General features: G+C 39.5%; 1 protein-coding gene across 20 annotated transcripts in view; it reads left to right on the forward strand.

The window, feature by feature from the left end:
- Positions 1-16,902, forward strand: part of LARP1B (La ribonucleoprotein 1B) — a 153,818-nt gene that overhangs the window by 49,522 nt on the left and 87,394 nt on the right. For 17 of the 20 annotated variants that reach the window (XR_001444971.3, XR_013417294.1, XR_003729779.2 and 14 more), the window contains 2 exons: positions 3,002-3,174; positions 10,276-10,638. Coding sequence is in view for 14 of the 20 variants with exons in the window: in XM_015139202.3 (XP_014994688.2) it covers positions 3,002-3,174; positions 10,276-10,638 (536 nt within the window). In the remaining 6 variants the exon portion in view is untranslated. Of the gene's footprint in view, positions 1-3,001; positions 3,175-5,872; positions 6,052-10,275; positions 10,639-10,917; positions 12,717-16,902 lie in introns of those variants that run through there. The other 3 variants (XM_078002255.1, XM_015139206.3, XM_078002254.1) reach the window with 2 other exon arrangements.

The following is a 16,902-nucleotide window of genomic DNA, read 5'->3' on the forward strand; positions in this document are numbered from 1 at the left end:
CTACTTTTAAGGCTTTATTTAGTATGAACATGGATAATTCATAGTATTAGAAATAAGAGTTCTCTGGGCCAGGTGCTGTAGCTCATGCCTATAATCTCAGCGCTTTAGAGATTGAGGTGAGAGGATCGCTTGAGACCAGTTCAAGACTAGCCTGGGTAACAAAGTGAGACCCAGTCTACAAAATATATATATTTTTAAGTTGGCTGGGCATGGTGGTGTGTATGTGTAGTCCTTGTTATTCAGCAGGCTGGGTTGGGAGGATTGCTTGAGCCCAGGAGTTGGAGGCTATAGTGAGCATTACCATGGCACTGTACTGCTGTTAGGGGCCCTGTCTCTCTCTTTTTATTTTTTTTGAGACGAAGTCTTGTTCTTGTCCCCCAGGCTGGAGTGCAGTGGCGTGATCTCGGCTCACTGCAACCTCTGCCTCCCAGGTTCAAGTGATTCTCCTGCCTCATCCTCCCGAGTAGCTGGGATTACAGGTGCCTGCCACCACGCCTAGCTAATTTTTTTATTTTTATTTTTATTTTTTTAGAGAGACGGGGTTTCACCATGTTGGCCAGGCTAGTCTCGAACTCCTGACCTCAGATGATCCGCCCGCCTTGGCCTCCCAAAGTGCTGGGATTATAGGCGTGAGTCACCGCGCCCCGGCCTCTGTCTCTTAAAAAAAAAAATTTAAGTCTCCTGTATGGTTCATGAAAAAGAAAAAAAAAAGTGTTCTCTGGAGTTAATATTTTTCCCATTCCTATAACTAGACTATTAATGTTCATCCAAAGCATGTATTTCACTTGTACTTTTTTTGTGAATGAATTGGTGATACATGTGTTGTTAATAAAGTTATAAAGCACCAGTGTCCAATGAAAATGTGAGTCATATATATAACTAAAAATTTTAGTATTAAAATTATAAAACAGTTGAAATTAATTTTAATATTTTAAATAAATATTTTAATTTAACTTAATAGATCCATTTATTTTTGAGATGGAGTCTTGCTCTGTCTCCTAGGTTGGAGTAGAATGTCGCGATCTCGGCTCACTGCAACCTCTGCCTCCTTGGTTCAAGGGATTCTCCTGCCTCCCAAGTAGTTGGAATTATAGGCACCCACCACCACGCCTGGCTAGTTTTTGTATTTTTAGTAGAGATGGGGTTTTGCCATGTCAGACAGGCTGGACTCCAACTCCTGACCTTAGGTGATCCACCCGCCTTGGCCTCCCAAAGTGCTGGGATTACAGGGGTGAGCCACCATGCCCGACTGTGCCTACTCTGTTGCACAGCACAGTTCTAGAGCTTTTCCTGTTATGAAACAAATACATAGTCTTCTATAAATAATACAGTAATCTAGTAGTTGAGTCCTGGTTGAGTCCATGTGTCCAAGGGGAAGATTTTAAAGCTTTTACTCTTATCTATGTCTAGCATGTAGATGAACGTAAAATCTTGAAATACTCTTCTTAAACCCATTCTTGAAATGTGCCTTTCATTTAGTAAATATTAAAAAAAAGATTGCTGGTGTTAATTTATATCAGCTTTCTGCATCTAACATTTAACTTCTCCATATTTTCAATGAATTGACTTAGAGAAGTTAATGATGTTAAGAATTTTATGGTATACATTTTTGAAAAATAAATTTTATTGTGTATATTTGAGACTTACAACCTAATGTTAGAGATTACATTTTTTAAAGGCACCTTGTGTCCAAAGCAAGTTCATATTGCATCTTCAGACCTGAACCTGAATGTGGCTTAAAATACTTAAATACTCTTTGACTTTTGAAAAAATATTTATAAAAGAAGCCATTTGATTTTTTTTTTTTTTTTTCTGAGACAGAGTATCGCTTTGTCGCCCAGGCTGGAGTGCGGATCTCAGCTCACTGCAACCTCCACCTTGTGGATTCAAGCAATTTTCTGCCTCATCCTCCTGAGTAGCAGGAATTACAGGCGCCCACCACCAGGCCTGGCTAATTTTTTTGTATTTTTAGTAGAGACGGGGTTTCACCATATTGGCCAGGCTGGTCGTGAACTCCTGACCTTGTGATCCACCTGCCTCAGCCTCCCAAACTGCTGGAATTACAAGCGTGAGCCACCGCGCCCGGCTACAATTTGAGTTTTATAATTTTGATTAAAAATAAACCTACAGAAGTGTACTGTATAGAAAGACATTTCAAATTCCAACAGCTTTTAAATGCTTTTAATGCCAGGGCTGTGTGCATTAGGGATGTAGTGATGTGACATTTACTCTTTTTTTTTTTTTGAGATGGAATTTGGCTTTTGTTGCCCAGGCTGGATTGCAATAGCGCCATCTCAGCTCACTGCAACTTCCGCCTCCCAGGTTCAAGCGATTCTCCTGCGTCAGCCTCCTGAGTAGCTGGGATTACAGGCATGCGCCACCACGCCCGGCTAATTTTGTATATTTCATAGAGATAGGGTTTCTCCATGTTGGTCAGGCTGGTCGACATTTTACTCTTTAAAGTATTTCAGTATGAGCCAAAGTAGTAAATGACTACACTGCATTTATTGCAGTAGGCAAACCTTGTTGAGCCAAGGAAATGTGAAAACTAGGAATAATAACGGCTTTAGTTTAGACCCTAGTAGAACAAGAGACTAATTTTATCTTGAATAAGATGTGCATTTAGCTTAACTATGGCTTAATAGCAATTGAGATTCCATAATTTCCTTATAATTTATAGATTTTAATCTAAGATTTTTCAGAGAACTTGACTTCCTAATAGTTGTACTGTCATAATTAGGAAGTGAATCACATTGATATTCTTGAGAAGTTTGCGTGAATGTAGTGGTCTGTGTAAGAGTTGGTGACATTCCTTTAATTATTCAATGGTTTCACTTTTTAGTAAATCTTCAGGTTTGAAAATCACTGGAAACCTTACAGTTGAGACTGATCATGTTTTTGTGAAAAAATATCAAGCCTCATTTAAGGAAAAAATGAAATGTATTTTATAAGTAAGAAAAGCCATTATCATTTTAACTATAGAACTAACTTAAAATTTTAGAGTCTGCCCCAAATTCTCCAAGAATTGGAAGCCCATTGAACCCAAAGAAAAATAGCGAAACAAGTATTCTTCAAGCAATGTCTAGAGGTTTGTCCACCAGTTTGCCTGACTTGGACTCAGAACCTTGGATAGAAGTTAAAAAGAGACATCAGCCAGCACCAGTGAAATTGAGGGTAAGTTGTTACAGACTGAGTGAAGTGTGACATACCCTGGGTGGAGTATAAGGTCAGTGCATTTTATGTTTGTTAGGTGCATATGTAAAATTTGGAAAAGTTTAGCAAAGTTTTAAATTTGTAATTTTTGGACTTCAGTAGACACTTATGGGTTATTCTATGAGGAAAATAAGTTGTATCAAGTTTCAAAGTGTATTTTTTTTTTTTTTTTGAGATGGAGTTTCGCCCTATCACCCAGGCTGGAGTGCAGTGGCGCGATCTCGGCTCACTGCCCCCTCTGCCTCCCGGGTTCAAGCGATTCTCCTGCACCAGCCTCCTGAGTAGCTGGGATTATAGGCACGAGCCACCACGCCTGGCTAATTTTTGTATCTTTAGTAGAGACGGGGTTTCACCATGTTGGTCAGGCTGGTCTTGAACTCCTGACCTTGTGATCCACCTGCCTCAGCCTCCCAAAGTGCTGGGATTAGAGGCGTGACCCACCACGCCCGGCCTTAAAGTATATTTTTTATTTCTGAACATGATTTAAGAATTTTGGAGGCTGGGCACAGTGTCCCATGCCTGTAATCACAGCACTTTGAGAGACCGAGGCAGGAAGATTGCTTGAGCCCAGGAGTTCGGGGCCACCTGGGCAACATAGGGTGACCCTGTCTCTACAAATAATTCAAAAAACTAGCTAAATGCCAATTTTTTGGTGGAATGTGCCTGTGGTCTCAGCTACTCAGGAGGCTGAGACAGGAGGAACACTTGAGCTCAGGAGGTCAAGACTGCAGTGAGCCATGATCATACCACTGCACTCCAGGGAGAGTAACAAAGTGAGATCCTGTCTCAAAAAAAAGAAAGAATTTTGTCTTGGTTTTTCTACTTGTGACTAATTTTAACTTGAATAATATTTCAGTTTTTTATAAAGTTGAAAAAATATGACTTTTTTTTTTTTTGAGACAGAGTCTCGCTCTGTCGCCCAGGCTGCAGTGCTGTGCTGCGAAGTTGGCTCACTGCAGCCTTTGCCTCCTGGGTTCAAGACAGTCTTGTGCCTCAGCCTCCTGAATTACTGGGATTACAGGCTCACTCCACCATGCCCAACTATTTTTTTGTGTGTTTCTGGTACAGACGGGATTACACCATATTGCCCAGGCTGGCCTCAAACTCCTGTCCTCAAATAATTCGCCTGCCTTGGCCTCCCAGAGTGCTGGGATTACAGGCATGAGCCTCTGCAGCCTGGCCAGAAAATATATAAATTTTGAAGTTATACCCATGTTAATTATTTATAAGGTTTATATAAGTGTTGGTGATTTATACATCAGCTTTATATATGTTTTGGTGATTTAATGCACAAAAGGAAAAGAAAATTGAATTTTTGGTGGGGGGTACATAAGGGAGTGAGATGGTTATATTTATAAAAAGAGCAATAGGAGATCCTTGTGGTGGTACTGCTCTGCATTTTTCGCTGGTGGTAGATACACGAACTTACATATGTGATAGGATTGCTTTGATCTAAATAAAAAATGAGTGCAAGTAAAATTGGGGAAGTATAAGCTAAGACTGATTTATATCAAAGTCAATACCTTGTTTGGAATGTTGTAGTATATTTTTGTAAGATGTTAACATTGGGGGAAACCAGGATACATGAGATCTCTATTATTTCTTACAACTGTATGTGAATGTATAATTATTTCAAAGTAAAAGTTCACTAAAAATAAACTTGGGAAGAATGCCACTCAAAAGATTCAAATATTGAAAGTAAGCTCTCTAAAGAGGATGGAAGGTATTGAGAGGATTGTGATGTGGAGGACCAGCAAATTGTTTCTGGTGGCTGGTTTTAAAAGTATAAGGAGAACTGTATAGTTTTATGGCCAGAGAATGCCAGTATATCTGAAATGTATGGTATTTTGATGCTACAGACTGAGGATCTGGCCTGGAGGAAACATGGCTTTAGGTTCTGGGGACCTAGATATTTCAGAGATAACTGTTGAGGTAGCTCAGTTATTGACATTATTTTTAATATGCTTTTAAAAAAGTGATCTTTTAAAAACATTTTAGAGTGGGTATAGAAATCTTGGTTGGACATCATTTTTCTTTGGAATTCTAAAAGCATTTTTCTTTTGTCATCTTGGTTTCTTTTGTCATCTTATAAAAGTCAGTCCCTTCGCGTTCTTTGTATCAAGTGTTTTTTTTTTTCTTCTTGAGATTTTTTTTTTTTTTTTTTGAGATGGAATCTCGCTGTGTCGCCCAGGCTGGAGTGCAGTGGCGCAGTCTTGGCTCACTGCAACCTCTGCCTTCCGGGCTCAAGCGATTCTCCTGTCTCAGCCTCTTGAGTATCTGGGACTATAGGCGTGTGTCACTATACCCAGCTAATTTTTTGTATTTTTAATAGAGATGGCGTTTCACTGTGTTAGGCAGGATGTTCTCGATCTCCTGACCTCCTGATCTGCCCGCCTCAGCCTCCCAAAGTGCTGGGATTATAGGCATGAGCCGCCGTGCCTGGCCTGAGATTTTTTTTTTTTCTTTTTTTTAAAGACGAAGTCTTGCTCTTGTTGCCCAGGCTGGAGTGGAGTGCAATGGTGTGATCTTGGCTTACTGCAACCTTCACCTCCCGGGTTCAAGAGATTCTCCTGCCTGAGACTTGTGAGTAGCAGGGATTACAGGCACCTGCTATCACACCCCGCTAATTTTTGTATTTATCTATTTTTTTCTTTTTCAGACAGAGTCTCACTCTTCCCCAAGCTGGAGTGCAGTGGTGCGATCTCAGCTCTCTACAACCTCCCCATCCAGGGTTCAAGTGATTCTCCTGCCTCAGCCTCCAGAGTAGCTGGGATTATAGGCACACGCCACCACGCCCAGCTAATTTTTGTATTTTTAGTAGAGACGGGGTTTCCTTATGTTGGCCAAGCTGGTCTCGAACTCCAGACCTCAGGTGATCCACCCGCCTCAGCCGCCCAAAGTGCTGAGATTGCAGGTGTGGTCCACCGCACCTGGCCTAATTTTTGTATTTTTAGTAGAGACGTGGTTTCACCATGTTGGCCAGGCTGTTCTCGAACTCCTGAGCCCAGGTGATCCGCTGGCCTCGGCTTCCCAAAGTATTGGGATTACAGGTGTGAACCACCTCACCTGGCCTTGCTTGAGATTTTTAAGATCATTTCTTCATCCCCACTCTTGAAATTTCAAGATGATATGCTTTGGTATAGGTCTCATTTTAAACAGAAAATCTTTTTTTTTTTGGCAGAGGGTTTCACTCCCTTTGCCCAGACTGGTGTGCAGTGGCGTGATCTCTGCTCACTGCAGCCTCTGCCTCCTGGGCTCAAGCGATTCCCCTGCCTTAGCCTCTTGAGTAGCTGGGACTACAGGCACAAACCAACAGGCCTGGCTAATTTTCGTGTATGTATATATATTTTTTGTAGAGACAGGGTTTCTCCATGCTGCCCAGGCTAGTCTTGAACTCCTGGGCTCTAGTGATCCACCCACCTCAGTCTTTCAAAGTGTTGGGATTATAGGCATGAGCCACCGTGCCCAGTCAGGTCTTTTTTTTTTTTTTTTTTTTGAGATGGAGTCTCGCTGTGTCACCCAGACTGGAGTGCAGTGGCGCGATCTTGGCTCACTGCAACCTCCACCTCCTGGGTTCACACCATTCTCCTGCCTCAGCCTACCAAGGAGCTGGGACTACAGGCACCCGCCACCATGCCCGGCTAATTTTTTTTTTTTTTTGTATTTTTAGTAGAGACGGGGTTTCATCGTGTTAGCCAGGATGGTCTTGATCTCCTGACCTCGTGATCCGCCTGCCTCAGCCTCCCAAAGTGCTGGGATTACAGGCGTGAGCCACTGCACCCAGCTCAGTCAGGTGTAATTTTATTCGTTGTGCTGAATATTCATGTCCTTCATTTTGGGGAAACTAATGTTTCTCTGATTTCCACTTTCTGGTATCTGTTTTCATCTGATGTTGGACCTCCATGATTGATCATCTAACTACTGGGTGTTGGGTGTTTAAAAAAAGTTATCTTCTGATACTTTCATTATTTCCATCATTGTTTTGGTTGCTTTTTGAAGACTTTCTTAATATCCGGCGATTTTTGGTTGATGGTTCATATTAATATCAGTAAATTGGTATGGTTTTCTTTTTTGGCCTAATCTGCTCATCCAGGGCTGTTTTGTTTAATGTGAGGTATGATTGCACACTCTATTTTTAGCTTTTTTTTTGAAGCAGATTTTTGCTCTTGTTTGCCCAGGCTGGAGTGCAATGGTGGCATGATCTCGGCTCGCTGTAATCTCCACCTCCTGGGTTTAAGCGATTCTCCTACCTCAGCCTCCCGAGTAGCTGAGATTACAGGCACCTGCCACCACGCCCAGCTAATTTTTTTGTGTATTTTTAGTAGAGACGGGGTTTCACCATATTTGTCAGGCTGATCTCAAACTCCTGACCTCAGGCAATCCACCTGCCTTGGCCTCCCAAACTTCTGGGATTACAAGCGTGAGCCACTGCGCTCAGCCGATTGCACACTCTTGGTAAGTGAAAACGTCCTATGGACTTGGACACCTAGGCAGAGAATAGAGATGCTGGCTCTTTTTCTCCAAAATTGCTAAAAAAAAAAAAAAAAAAAAAGGAGTACTTTTCTCTGAGACGTAGAATTTCTTAGTGTATCTCATTCATTGGTGAAATTACCTTTTCTTTTCCTCCCCCAACTCTATTTTAGAGGTTCAAAATAATACTAGGATGTGTTCAACTTCTATTCAGCCCCAGTACCCAAAACATGAGCCCTCTCTTGTGAAATCTTATTTTGTTTAGAAAGTAATTCTCAGGCTTTTAGTTGGCAGTGATCTTTATATAGTTTTATATTCTGAGATAAAGGGATTGGATTGACTGTTTTAGCTGTATTCTATAGCTAGTTTTCCAAATACCTATTTTGATTACCATCCGGTAGTCCATTCCTACTCCTTCTAACTGCCATCTCAAAACTTTCTAGAACTCTGGCGGTATCAATGGCTTTTGCTTCCCTTTTAACCTTTGTATGAGTTCTAGGTTGCTGTTTTCTCTACTCTTGTTTATTATCAATACAATCCCATTTATTTTCTGCTTTCCAGAAAGTCGTAAAAGTCTTTGATCTTCTAATAGTAATACGTGTTTTCAGTATTGATGTGCATTTATTGCTTTTATTCTTTGCACTGTGTATTACTACTGCAAATAAGCATGCAAACTTAAGTCATCTTCAACTCCTAATTTCTTAATAATGGTCTTTTCCTTAGAAATTACAAAAACAAATTGAACAGTTTGGTATTTATTGTCTTAGACTTTTATTATGTACTTGCAAATGTGAAAAGCAATGTATATAGTTTAAAATACATCATCAATGTTTTTAAAATAAATATATTCACAGTGTTTTACAACTTGTCTTTTTTTAGTAAAAACATCTTGGGCAGCCTTCTGTTTACTAGATTGTTAGCTCCATCAGGGCATAGTTGTTGTTAAATTTATTGCTGTCTGTCCCCGTCTAGAACAGTGCCTGGCTCAGAGGGAGCACTCAGATAATTATCAACTGACTAAATGAATATGGATCTACGTTATTGGGAGTTTTGAAAGGGAGGAATTGTCTTTTTCCTAGACATAGGAAGTTAGCATGAACTGAAGGGTAAAATAGGCCAGAGGATGACCAATGAAGGTAACACCAAGGAGAAACTACTTCCTGCTGTTGGGAGTTTTAGACTAGTTTATATATTAGAAGATCTAGGATCTAAAAGCTTAGACTTTTAATGTAAACCAACAACTGTTTTAAGTTTTTTTTTTGAGATGGAGTGTTGCTCTGTCACCCAGGCTGTGAGTACAGTGGCACGATCTCAGCTCACTGCAGCCTCTGCTTCTGGGGTTCAAGTGATTCTCCTGTCTCAGCCTGTCTCAGCCTCCTGAGTAGCTAGGACTAAAGGTGCACGCCACCATACCTGGGTAATTTTTGCATTTTTAGTAGAGACGGGGGTCTTGCCATGTTGGCCAGGCTTGTCTCAAACTCCTGGCCTCAGGCAATCTGCCCACCTTGGCCTCCCAAAATGTTGGGATTACAGGTGTGAGCCACTGCACCTGGCCTAGCTGTTTTAAGTTCTATATAGGGGTGGACAATTTGTCTTTTTTTTTTTTTTTTTTTTTTGAGACAGGGTCTTGCTTTGTCGCCCAGGCTGGAGTCCAGTGGCGTGATCTTGACTCACTGCAACCTCTGGCTCCCAGGTTCATGCAATTCTCCTGCCTCAGCCTTCCGAGTATCTGGGACTACAGGTGCATGCCATCACGCCTGGCTAATTTTTGTATTTTTAGTAGAGACAGGGTTTCACCATGTTGGCCAGGCTGGTCTTAAACCCCTGACCTTGTGATCTACCCTCCTCGGCCTCCCAAAGTGCTGGGATTACAGGCGTGAGCCACGGCACCCGGCCTGAGGAGTAGACATTTTAACATTTGCTGAATATTAGCGTGAATTTGACATGAAAATTGGGCCATGTAGAATGGGGATGAGGATAGAGTAGAGGGATTAGCTAGGAAACTATGTTATTATCATTGTGAGGTAAAAAAGTTTGGAATAGGGAAGACCATTGACTCTGAAAATCAGAAGACCTTGATTCTATCTATCTGTCTGTCTGTTTATTTATCTTTTGAGACAGAGTTTCACTCTTACCGCCCAGGCTCGCGTGCAATGGTGCGATCTGGGCTCACTGCAACCTTCCTGCCTCCCAGGTTCAAATGATTCTCCTGCCTCAGCCTCCTGAGTAGCTGGGATTATAGGAATCTACAACCACACCCAGATAATTGGTTCTGTTTATAATTATGAAATCATAGGCAAATACTTTCATATCTCTGGGTGTTTGTTTTCATCAGTAAGATGAGTCATTGCAATGTAATTGATGATTAAGACTATTCCAACTCTAAAAGTCTTTAATGTAATCCTTTCTTTATTCAACTTTGTGTTTTATTGGGCCAAAATAATACTAACTTGATTTTCTTTTACAGTTTGGCTGTTAAACTAGTAATTGAGCATAAAAGCTTGATATTACTTACTTGCAACACTGTTTTATGACATTTAATTTAAAAGTGATAGAAAGTTTTTTATATAAATTACCAATTTCTTCCTTCAGGAATCAGTGTCTGTCCCTGAAGGGTCATTAAATCAGCTATGTTCTTCAGAAGAACCAGAACAAGAAGAACTTGATTTTTTGTTTGATGAAGAGATTGAACAAATAGGACGGAAAAACACATTTACTGATTGGTCTGATAATGATTCAGATTATGAAATTGATGACCAAGACTTAAACAAGATTTTGATTGTAACTCAGACACCACCTTACGTGAAAAAACATCCCGGAGGAGATCGAACAGGCAACCACATGTCTCGGGCAAAAATCACATCTGAACTTGCTAAAGTTATCAATGATGGCTTATATTATTATGAACAGGATCTATGGATGGAAGAAGATGAAAACAAACATACAGCCATAAAGGTAATTGTTTCTGGCCAACATCTTTCTACTGATGCTTTGTTTTGATTGTATGTTGCTGTTTATATTTTCTTAAACTTGAGGCTCTATTTTATGAAATGTTGAATATAAATACATTGTATTTAACTTAAAATTCCTGGAAATATACCTGATAATTACTACCTGAGGAATCATTTTATTTTATGAAAGTAACAGCGTGATGAATACTGTAATTACAAAAGAAAATTAGCACTCACTGACTTAAACCCTTGCTTTTTTTTTTTTTTTTTTTTTTTTTTTTAGGTGAAAATACTAAGAACGCCCTTTCTCATATGAAAGAATAAAAACAACTTACTGTGGGGACAGGCTTGATTTATATACTCATTACTTACCTGGCTATCACCACAGCTGTATGAGCCAGTGGCTTTAGAGAGCACTCTTCTTCCCCCTTTCTGTTTTCCCCACTTAGTCTATGGTGAATGATCTAAGATAGTGGAAATGGTTGTGGACAAACTATAAATGACTAAACTGGATGATTATCTCTCTTGGTCTAGTCATTACTGTGGTGCTAGGGTTACTTTATACAACCTTGTTCTAATTTGTTTTATCTTCTTGCATTTCACCTCAGATCCAGGTCTCTATCCTAGTTATTAAGGTAAAATAGAGAACCAGAATAGTTTACTAGGTATCTACATTCCTTCAATATGAATTATAATGGCACAGATATGGGGATAAAAAGGGATCTTTTTCTGCCATTAAGTTTATCAGAAAAGTCCCAATAGTTAAATATTTGTTTTCAGGATAGGGTATAATAAGGGAAACATTATATGCCAAATAGGAAACTGATCTTGGTTGGAAATAGTTAAAGTTGTAGGAAGAAAAGCTAGCCAACTAGTGGCTGGGTAGAGGGGACTGCCTGTTGATGGGGCTTCATATCATCAGCAAGAAGTGTCCTAGCCTTCTTGGCTCCTCATTTCTTTTCTTCCTAGAATCCCCAGTACTGCTTTTAGCCTTCTGTAACCACTGCCTTCTTGGAGAATCTGCCTCAGGCTATGATAGCTTGTTATGTGACTTAGAGCCTGAGTAGTTCTCTGCCTATCCTACTGCTATGGGAAAGGAAGTGTGTTTTTATAATGCTTCTCAATTGAAAGTCTTTCCTAGTGTAAGCATTGCTATTTTATTTGTAATACTTAGTTTCTGTAAGTAATACCTATCTTAAATCCTTTTAGAACAGAGATTCTAGTACATTCTACTAATAATCAGTTAAAATTATTCTTCCCCCATTCTCGATCCCTTTACCCAGCTTTGTTTTTCACCATAGCATATATCATTATCTATAATTCTATATATTTTACTTACTTTTATTCTCTTGGAGAAAAACCATGGATGTAATACCAATGACAATAGGATTTTTTGTCTATTTTGTTCATTACTATTGTATCTCTAGTGCTAGAATGGTTTCTGGCACAAATAAATATTCAATTCATGTTTGTTAAAGTGGGTAAATAAATTATGGAGTAAACATTATGCACTAACCAAAGGAACCCAACCATTGTGTGTAATATTGGTTCTGTGGGAAAATGTTTTCAGTCTTCCAAGTAGTAACAAATTTGTAAGCCAACTTGAGAAACATGCCATTTGTAGGTGATTATTTCCTTAAATTATAGACAACAATAATTAAAAGCCATATATTGAGTTCTTGAGGCATGTGCTGATCTTATTCATTAAATATTAACAGAAAGTAATCTTGGCTATATAACTTTAACCATTATAATTGCAAATATATCTTACTTTGACTTGATTCTTACATTCCTGTCATTTAACTCATTCTCTTTGGTTCTGATTCTGTGGTCTACATGTAGTTCCTCATTAGACTTATACTTTTCCTGTGGGTCTGCTTAAAGGGAGAGAAATCAGTCATTTAACATATGCTCATTGAATGCTTACTATGTGCCAGGCACTGCTAGAAACTGGGCACAGAGTGAGAAGATAACAAATAGGGTTTCTACATACCTAGAACCTACAGATAATTGGGGGAACAGACATAAACCCACAAGAAGTACTTAATCACAAATTAAAATACATATTCTAAAAGAAAAAAATAGGATGCTGTTTCTTTGAGTAGTCAGGGAAGGCCTCTGAGAAAGTCAGTAATAGTGAAATCTGAAGTGGAAGTAGGACATATAACCAAGCAAAGAGTAGGGAAACGGTATTCCAGGAAGAGGGAACAGTAAATGTTAAGGATATGTGGCAGGAAAGAATTTGGCATATTTGAGGAAATGGAAAAAAGGTCAATTTGCCTACGGTATTATATAAAAGGTTAATTATAGATGAATAGGCAGGAGTCATATCATTTATGCGCCATGTTAAATAATGTGGAATTTATCTAAAGTTCAAATGCAGTACTTTAGGTTTTGCAAAGGCAGTGTAACATCTAATTTTTATTTTTAATAGATCACTCTGGTTGTTTTGACACAGAATGGATTGTTCAGGGACAAAAATGGGCAGAAGAAATCCAGTTAAGAGGCTATCCATATAGAAGATGAATTGGTAGGCTAAGACAAACAGGTGGCAGAGGAAATACAGAATTGAGAAGACCCATCTCATCTGAGCCTTGAGGAATGATTATATAGCCGTTGTGTAGGAAAGTGTGTTGTTGTGAAAGTCAAAAGCTGGCCCTAAGAGAATAATCAGGTGTGTCAGCAACTTTACAGGTTGAATTAGATAGGAATGAAAAGTATGCCAAATTGATAGGGCAGTTTACTACTGATTTTCGACCTCTGCAATAAGAGTTTTAGTGGATCCAGAAGCTATGTTGAACTGGACCAAAGAGTGAGTAAAGGCTTTATTCTGTTTTTGGCATATATTTATTGCTGAAGACTACTAAAATGAATAGGCTTATAGGTAAGAAAATATCTGCTTAAAATATTTGAAGATATGTTAGGTACATTATTATCAGGATAAAACTATACAGAAGTGAAGTACTGAAACTTACTTTTACCCTTAGGACCCTTTGTAGAAGCTACCCAAACAGGGGTAAAAACCATAAACTCAGGGACCAGCCAAAATTGTGGATTCCCATAGGATTCCTTTTCCCATTTAATTGGTACCCAAAAGTGCACCAAGATCTCACAGATCACCACTGAAGAACTTACTCATGTAACCAAATACCACCTGTTCCCCAAAAATCTATGGGAAAAAAAGGTACCCTAAAGAATACACTTACAGTGAAAGAACTAAACTTGCTTCCTACCTACTCCCCTAAGGGACTCTATAAAGAATATTTTTCTGACTGGCGCAGTGACTCACGCCTGTAATCCCAGCACTTTGGGAAGCCGATGTGGGTGGATCACAAGGTCAGGAGATCGAGATCACCCTGGCCAATATGGTGAAACCCCACCTCTACTAAAAATACAAAAATTAGCTGGGCATGGTGGCGCGTGCCGGTAGTCCCAGCTACTCGGGAGGCTGAAGACAGGAGAATCACTTGAACCCGGGAGGCAGAGGTTGCGGTGAGCAGAGATCACGTCAATGCATTCCAGCCTGGTGACAGAACAAGACTCTGTCTCAAAAAAAAAAAAAAAAAAAAAAAGAATGTTTTCTGGTTGTGCTGAGCAGAATAGGGAGGAAAAAATTGGGCTAGAAGTTGTATTCATGAAACCCAAGTTCATACTCTGTGGGTGACTAAAGGAAGCACTAGTTGTAAATTTAATGTGATTGCGGTCTTTTTGTTTCCCAGACACCTAGCATATGAAAATAAAGATATTTTTGTGTGTGTGAAAATATTCACCTTTATTCTAGACCTCCTTTATTCACATTATATTGCAAGGAAAGTTAGCAGCACATAAAGTGAATAATCTAACAAGAAGGTGAGATCTTGCATGTGAGAATGAGCAGAAAGTAACAGGCAGCAGAAACATACCTTAAAATAGTTTTTTTTTTAAATGGAGTCTCGCTCCATCGCCCAGGCTGGAGTGCAGTGACACCATCTTAGCTCACTGCAACCTCTGCCTGCTAGGTTCAAGTGATTCTCCTGCCTCAGCCTCCCAACTAGCTGGGATTACAGGCATGTGCCATCACATCCAGCTAAATTTTTATATTTTTTGTAGAGACAGGGTTTCACCATTTTGGCCAGGTTGGTGTCGAACTCCTGACCTCAAGTGATCTGCTTAACTCAGCTTCCCAAAGTGCTGGGATTACAGGTGTGAGCCACCATGACTGGCCCCTTAAAATAGTTTAGATAGTCAGATTATTAAACATGGTAGCTAGGCTTACTATGTTTAAGGAAATAAAAATATGTGTAGAAAAGAAGAAATCCTAAAGAATAACCATAGAACTTCTGGAAATAAAAACAATTATGATTAAAATTAAGAGCTAAATCAATTGAAGGGATTAACAACAGATTAGACAGAATTGGAGAATTAGTCATCTGGAAGACTGTTCACAAGAATTTATTCAGAAATTTCCAGAGTAGCAAAGAAATAGAATATATGAAAAGAGGGTACAGAATGATTTTCTACACAGTCTTTCCTATCGGTTGATAAGTTTGAAATCAAATTTTGTAATTTAACATCTAGTAGATTTTGTTATAAAGCTTTTTATTTTTATTTTTTTAAAAAAAGGTAAGCAAGAAACTTGGAATATAGGATAATGGAGAAGGTGTAAAATACACATTTAGTCAGAGTTCCAGAGTGAAAGGGTAGAGAGAATGGGGCCAAGTCATTATTATAAGAGGCAATTAGGACCTCTGCAGAACTAAGGAGAGTTGTCAGAGTTTAGCCAGAAAAAAAAGACAGATTACTTCCTTCTTTATTTTTTTTGAGACGGAGTCTTGCTCTGTTGCCTAGGCTAGAGTACAGTGGTGCGATCTTGGCTCACTGCAAACTCTGCCTCCCGGGTTCATGCCATTCTTCTGCCTCAGCCTCCCGTGTAGCTGGGACTACAGGCGCCCACCACCACGCCCGGCTAATTTTTTGTATTTTTAGTAGAGATGGGGTTTCACCATGTTAGCCAGGATGGTCTCGATCTCCTGACCTCATGATCCGCCAGTCTCGGCCTCCCAAAGTGCTGGGATTACAGGCGTGAGCCACCGCGCCCGGCCCAAGACAGATTACTTTCAAGAAAGAAGAATCATTAGACAGCTGATAGCTAGTTTCCCAACAGTGATAGCCAATAGACAATAGAATGATAGCTTTAATTTGCAAGGGAAAATAACTATCAACTTATAGTTGTAGGCCTTGCAAAAATATCTTTCAGTAAGAGTGTAAAATATGAGAAATTGCCACCAGCAGAGCCTCATGAAAGAAAGTCCCAAAGGGTAGAATAAAAGTGATTTTACATGTCAGAAACACAGAAAGGACTGCAGAGCAAAACAAGTAATAAATACATGAATAAACCTAAGTGAATATTAACTGTGTAAAGCAGTTATGGTGTCTGATAGATTTACTATAACATTAACACAAACTGGGAGAGAGAGCAGCAAATGAATCTAGTATTTAAATGTAACTTCATATCTGGAAAAAAGGTACTGATTAAAGTTATTAAAGTTTGCAAATTGCAGTTTGAAGGATACCCATTTAATTAACAAGGTGAACTAAGTTCATATGGAAATTTCAGGAATCCATAGTAGTCAAAACACTCTTAAAAAATAACAAAATTATGGCCGGGTGCGGTGGCTCACGTCTGTAATCCCAGCACTTCAGGAGGCCGAGGTGGGTGGATTACCTGAGGTCAGGAGTTGGAGACCAGCCTGACCAACATGGTGAAACCCTGTCTCTACTAAAATTACAAAATCAGCCGGGCATGGTGGTGCATGCCTATAATCCCAGCTACTTGGGAGGCTGAGACAGGGGAATTGCTTGAACCTGGGAGGTGGAGGTTGCAGTGAGCCGAAATTGCGCCATTGCACTCCATCCTGGGCAACAAGAGTGAAAATTCTGTCTCAAAACAAAAAACAAAAACAAAATTGAAGGACTCATTTTACGATTTCAAAACTTACTACAAAGCTGCAGTAATCAAGATAGTGGTACTATCATAAGGATGAACATATAGATCAATGGAATAAAATTGAGAGCCCAGAAATAAACAAGTCTATTTTCAACTAACTTTTCAACAAATGTGCCTAGACCATTCAGTATGGAAAGAATAGTTGTTTCAACAACTGGGACTCTGTCAACTTGATACCTACATACAAAAGAAGGAAGTTGGGTCCCTCCTTATCTTACATCACGTATCAAAATTAACTTGAAATGAATTAAATTCATAAATTTAAGAGGAAAAAGGATAAAA

This window comes from Macaca mulatta, chromosome 5, assembly GCF_049350105.2.
Source record: "Macaca mulatta isolate MMU2019108-1 chromosome 5, T2T-MMU8v2.0, whole genome shotgun sequence".
NCBI classification, from domain to species: domain Eukaryota; kingdom Metazoa; phylum Chordata; class Mammalia; order Primates; family Cercopithecidae; genus Macaca; species Macaca mulatta.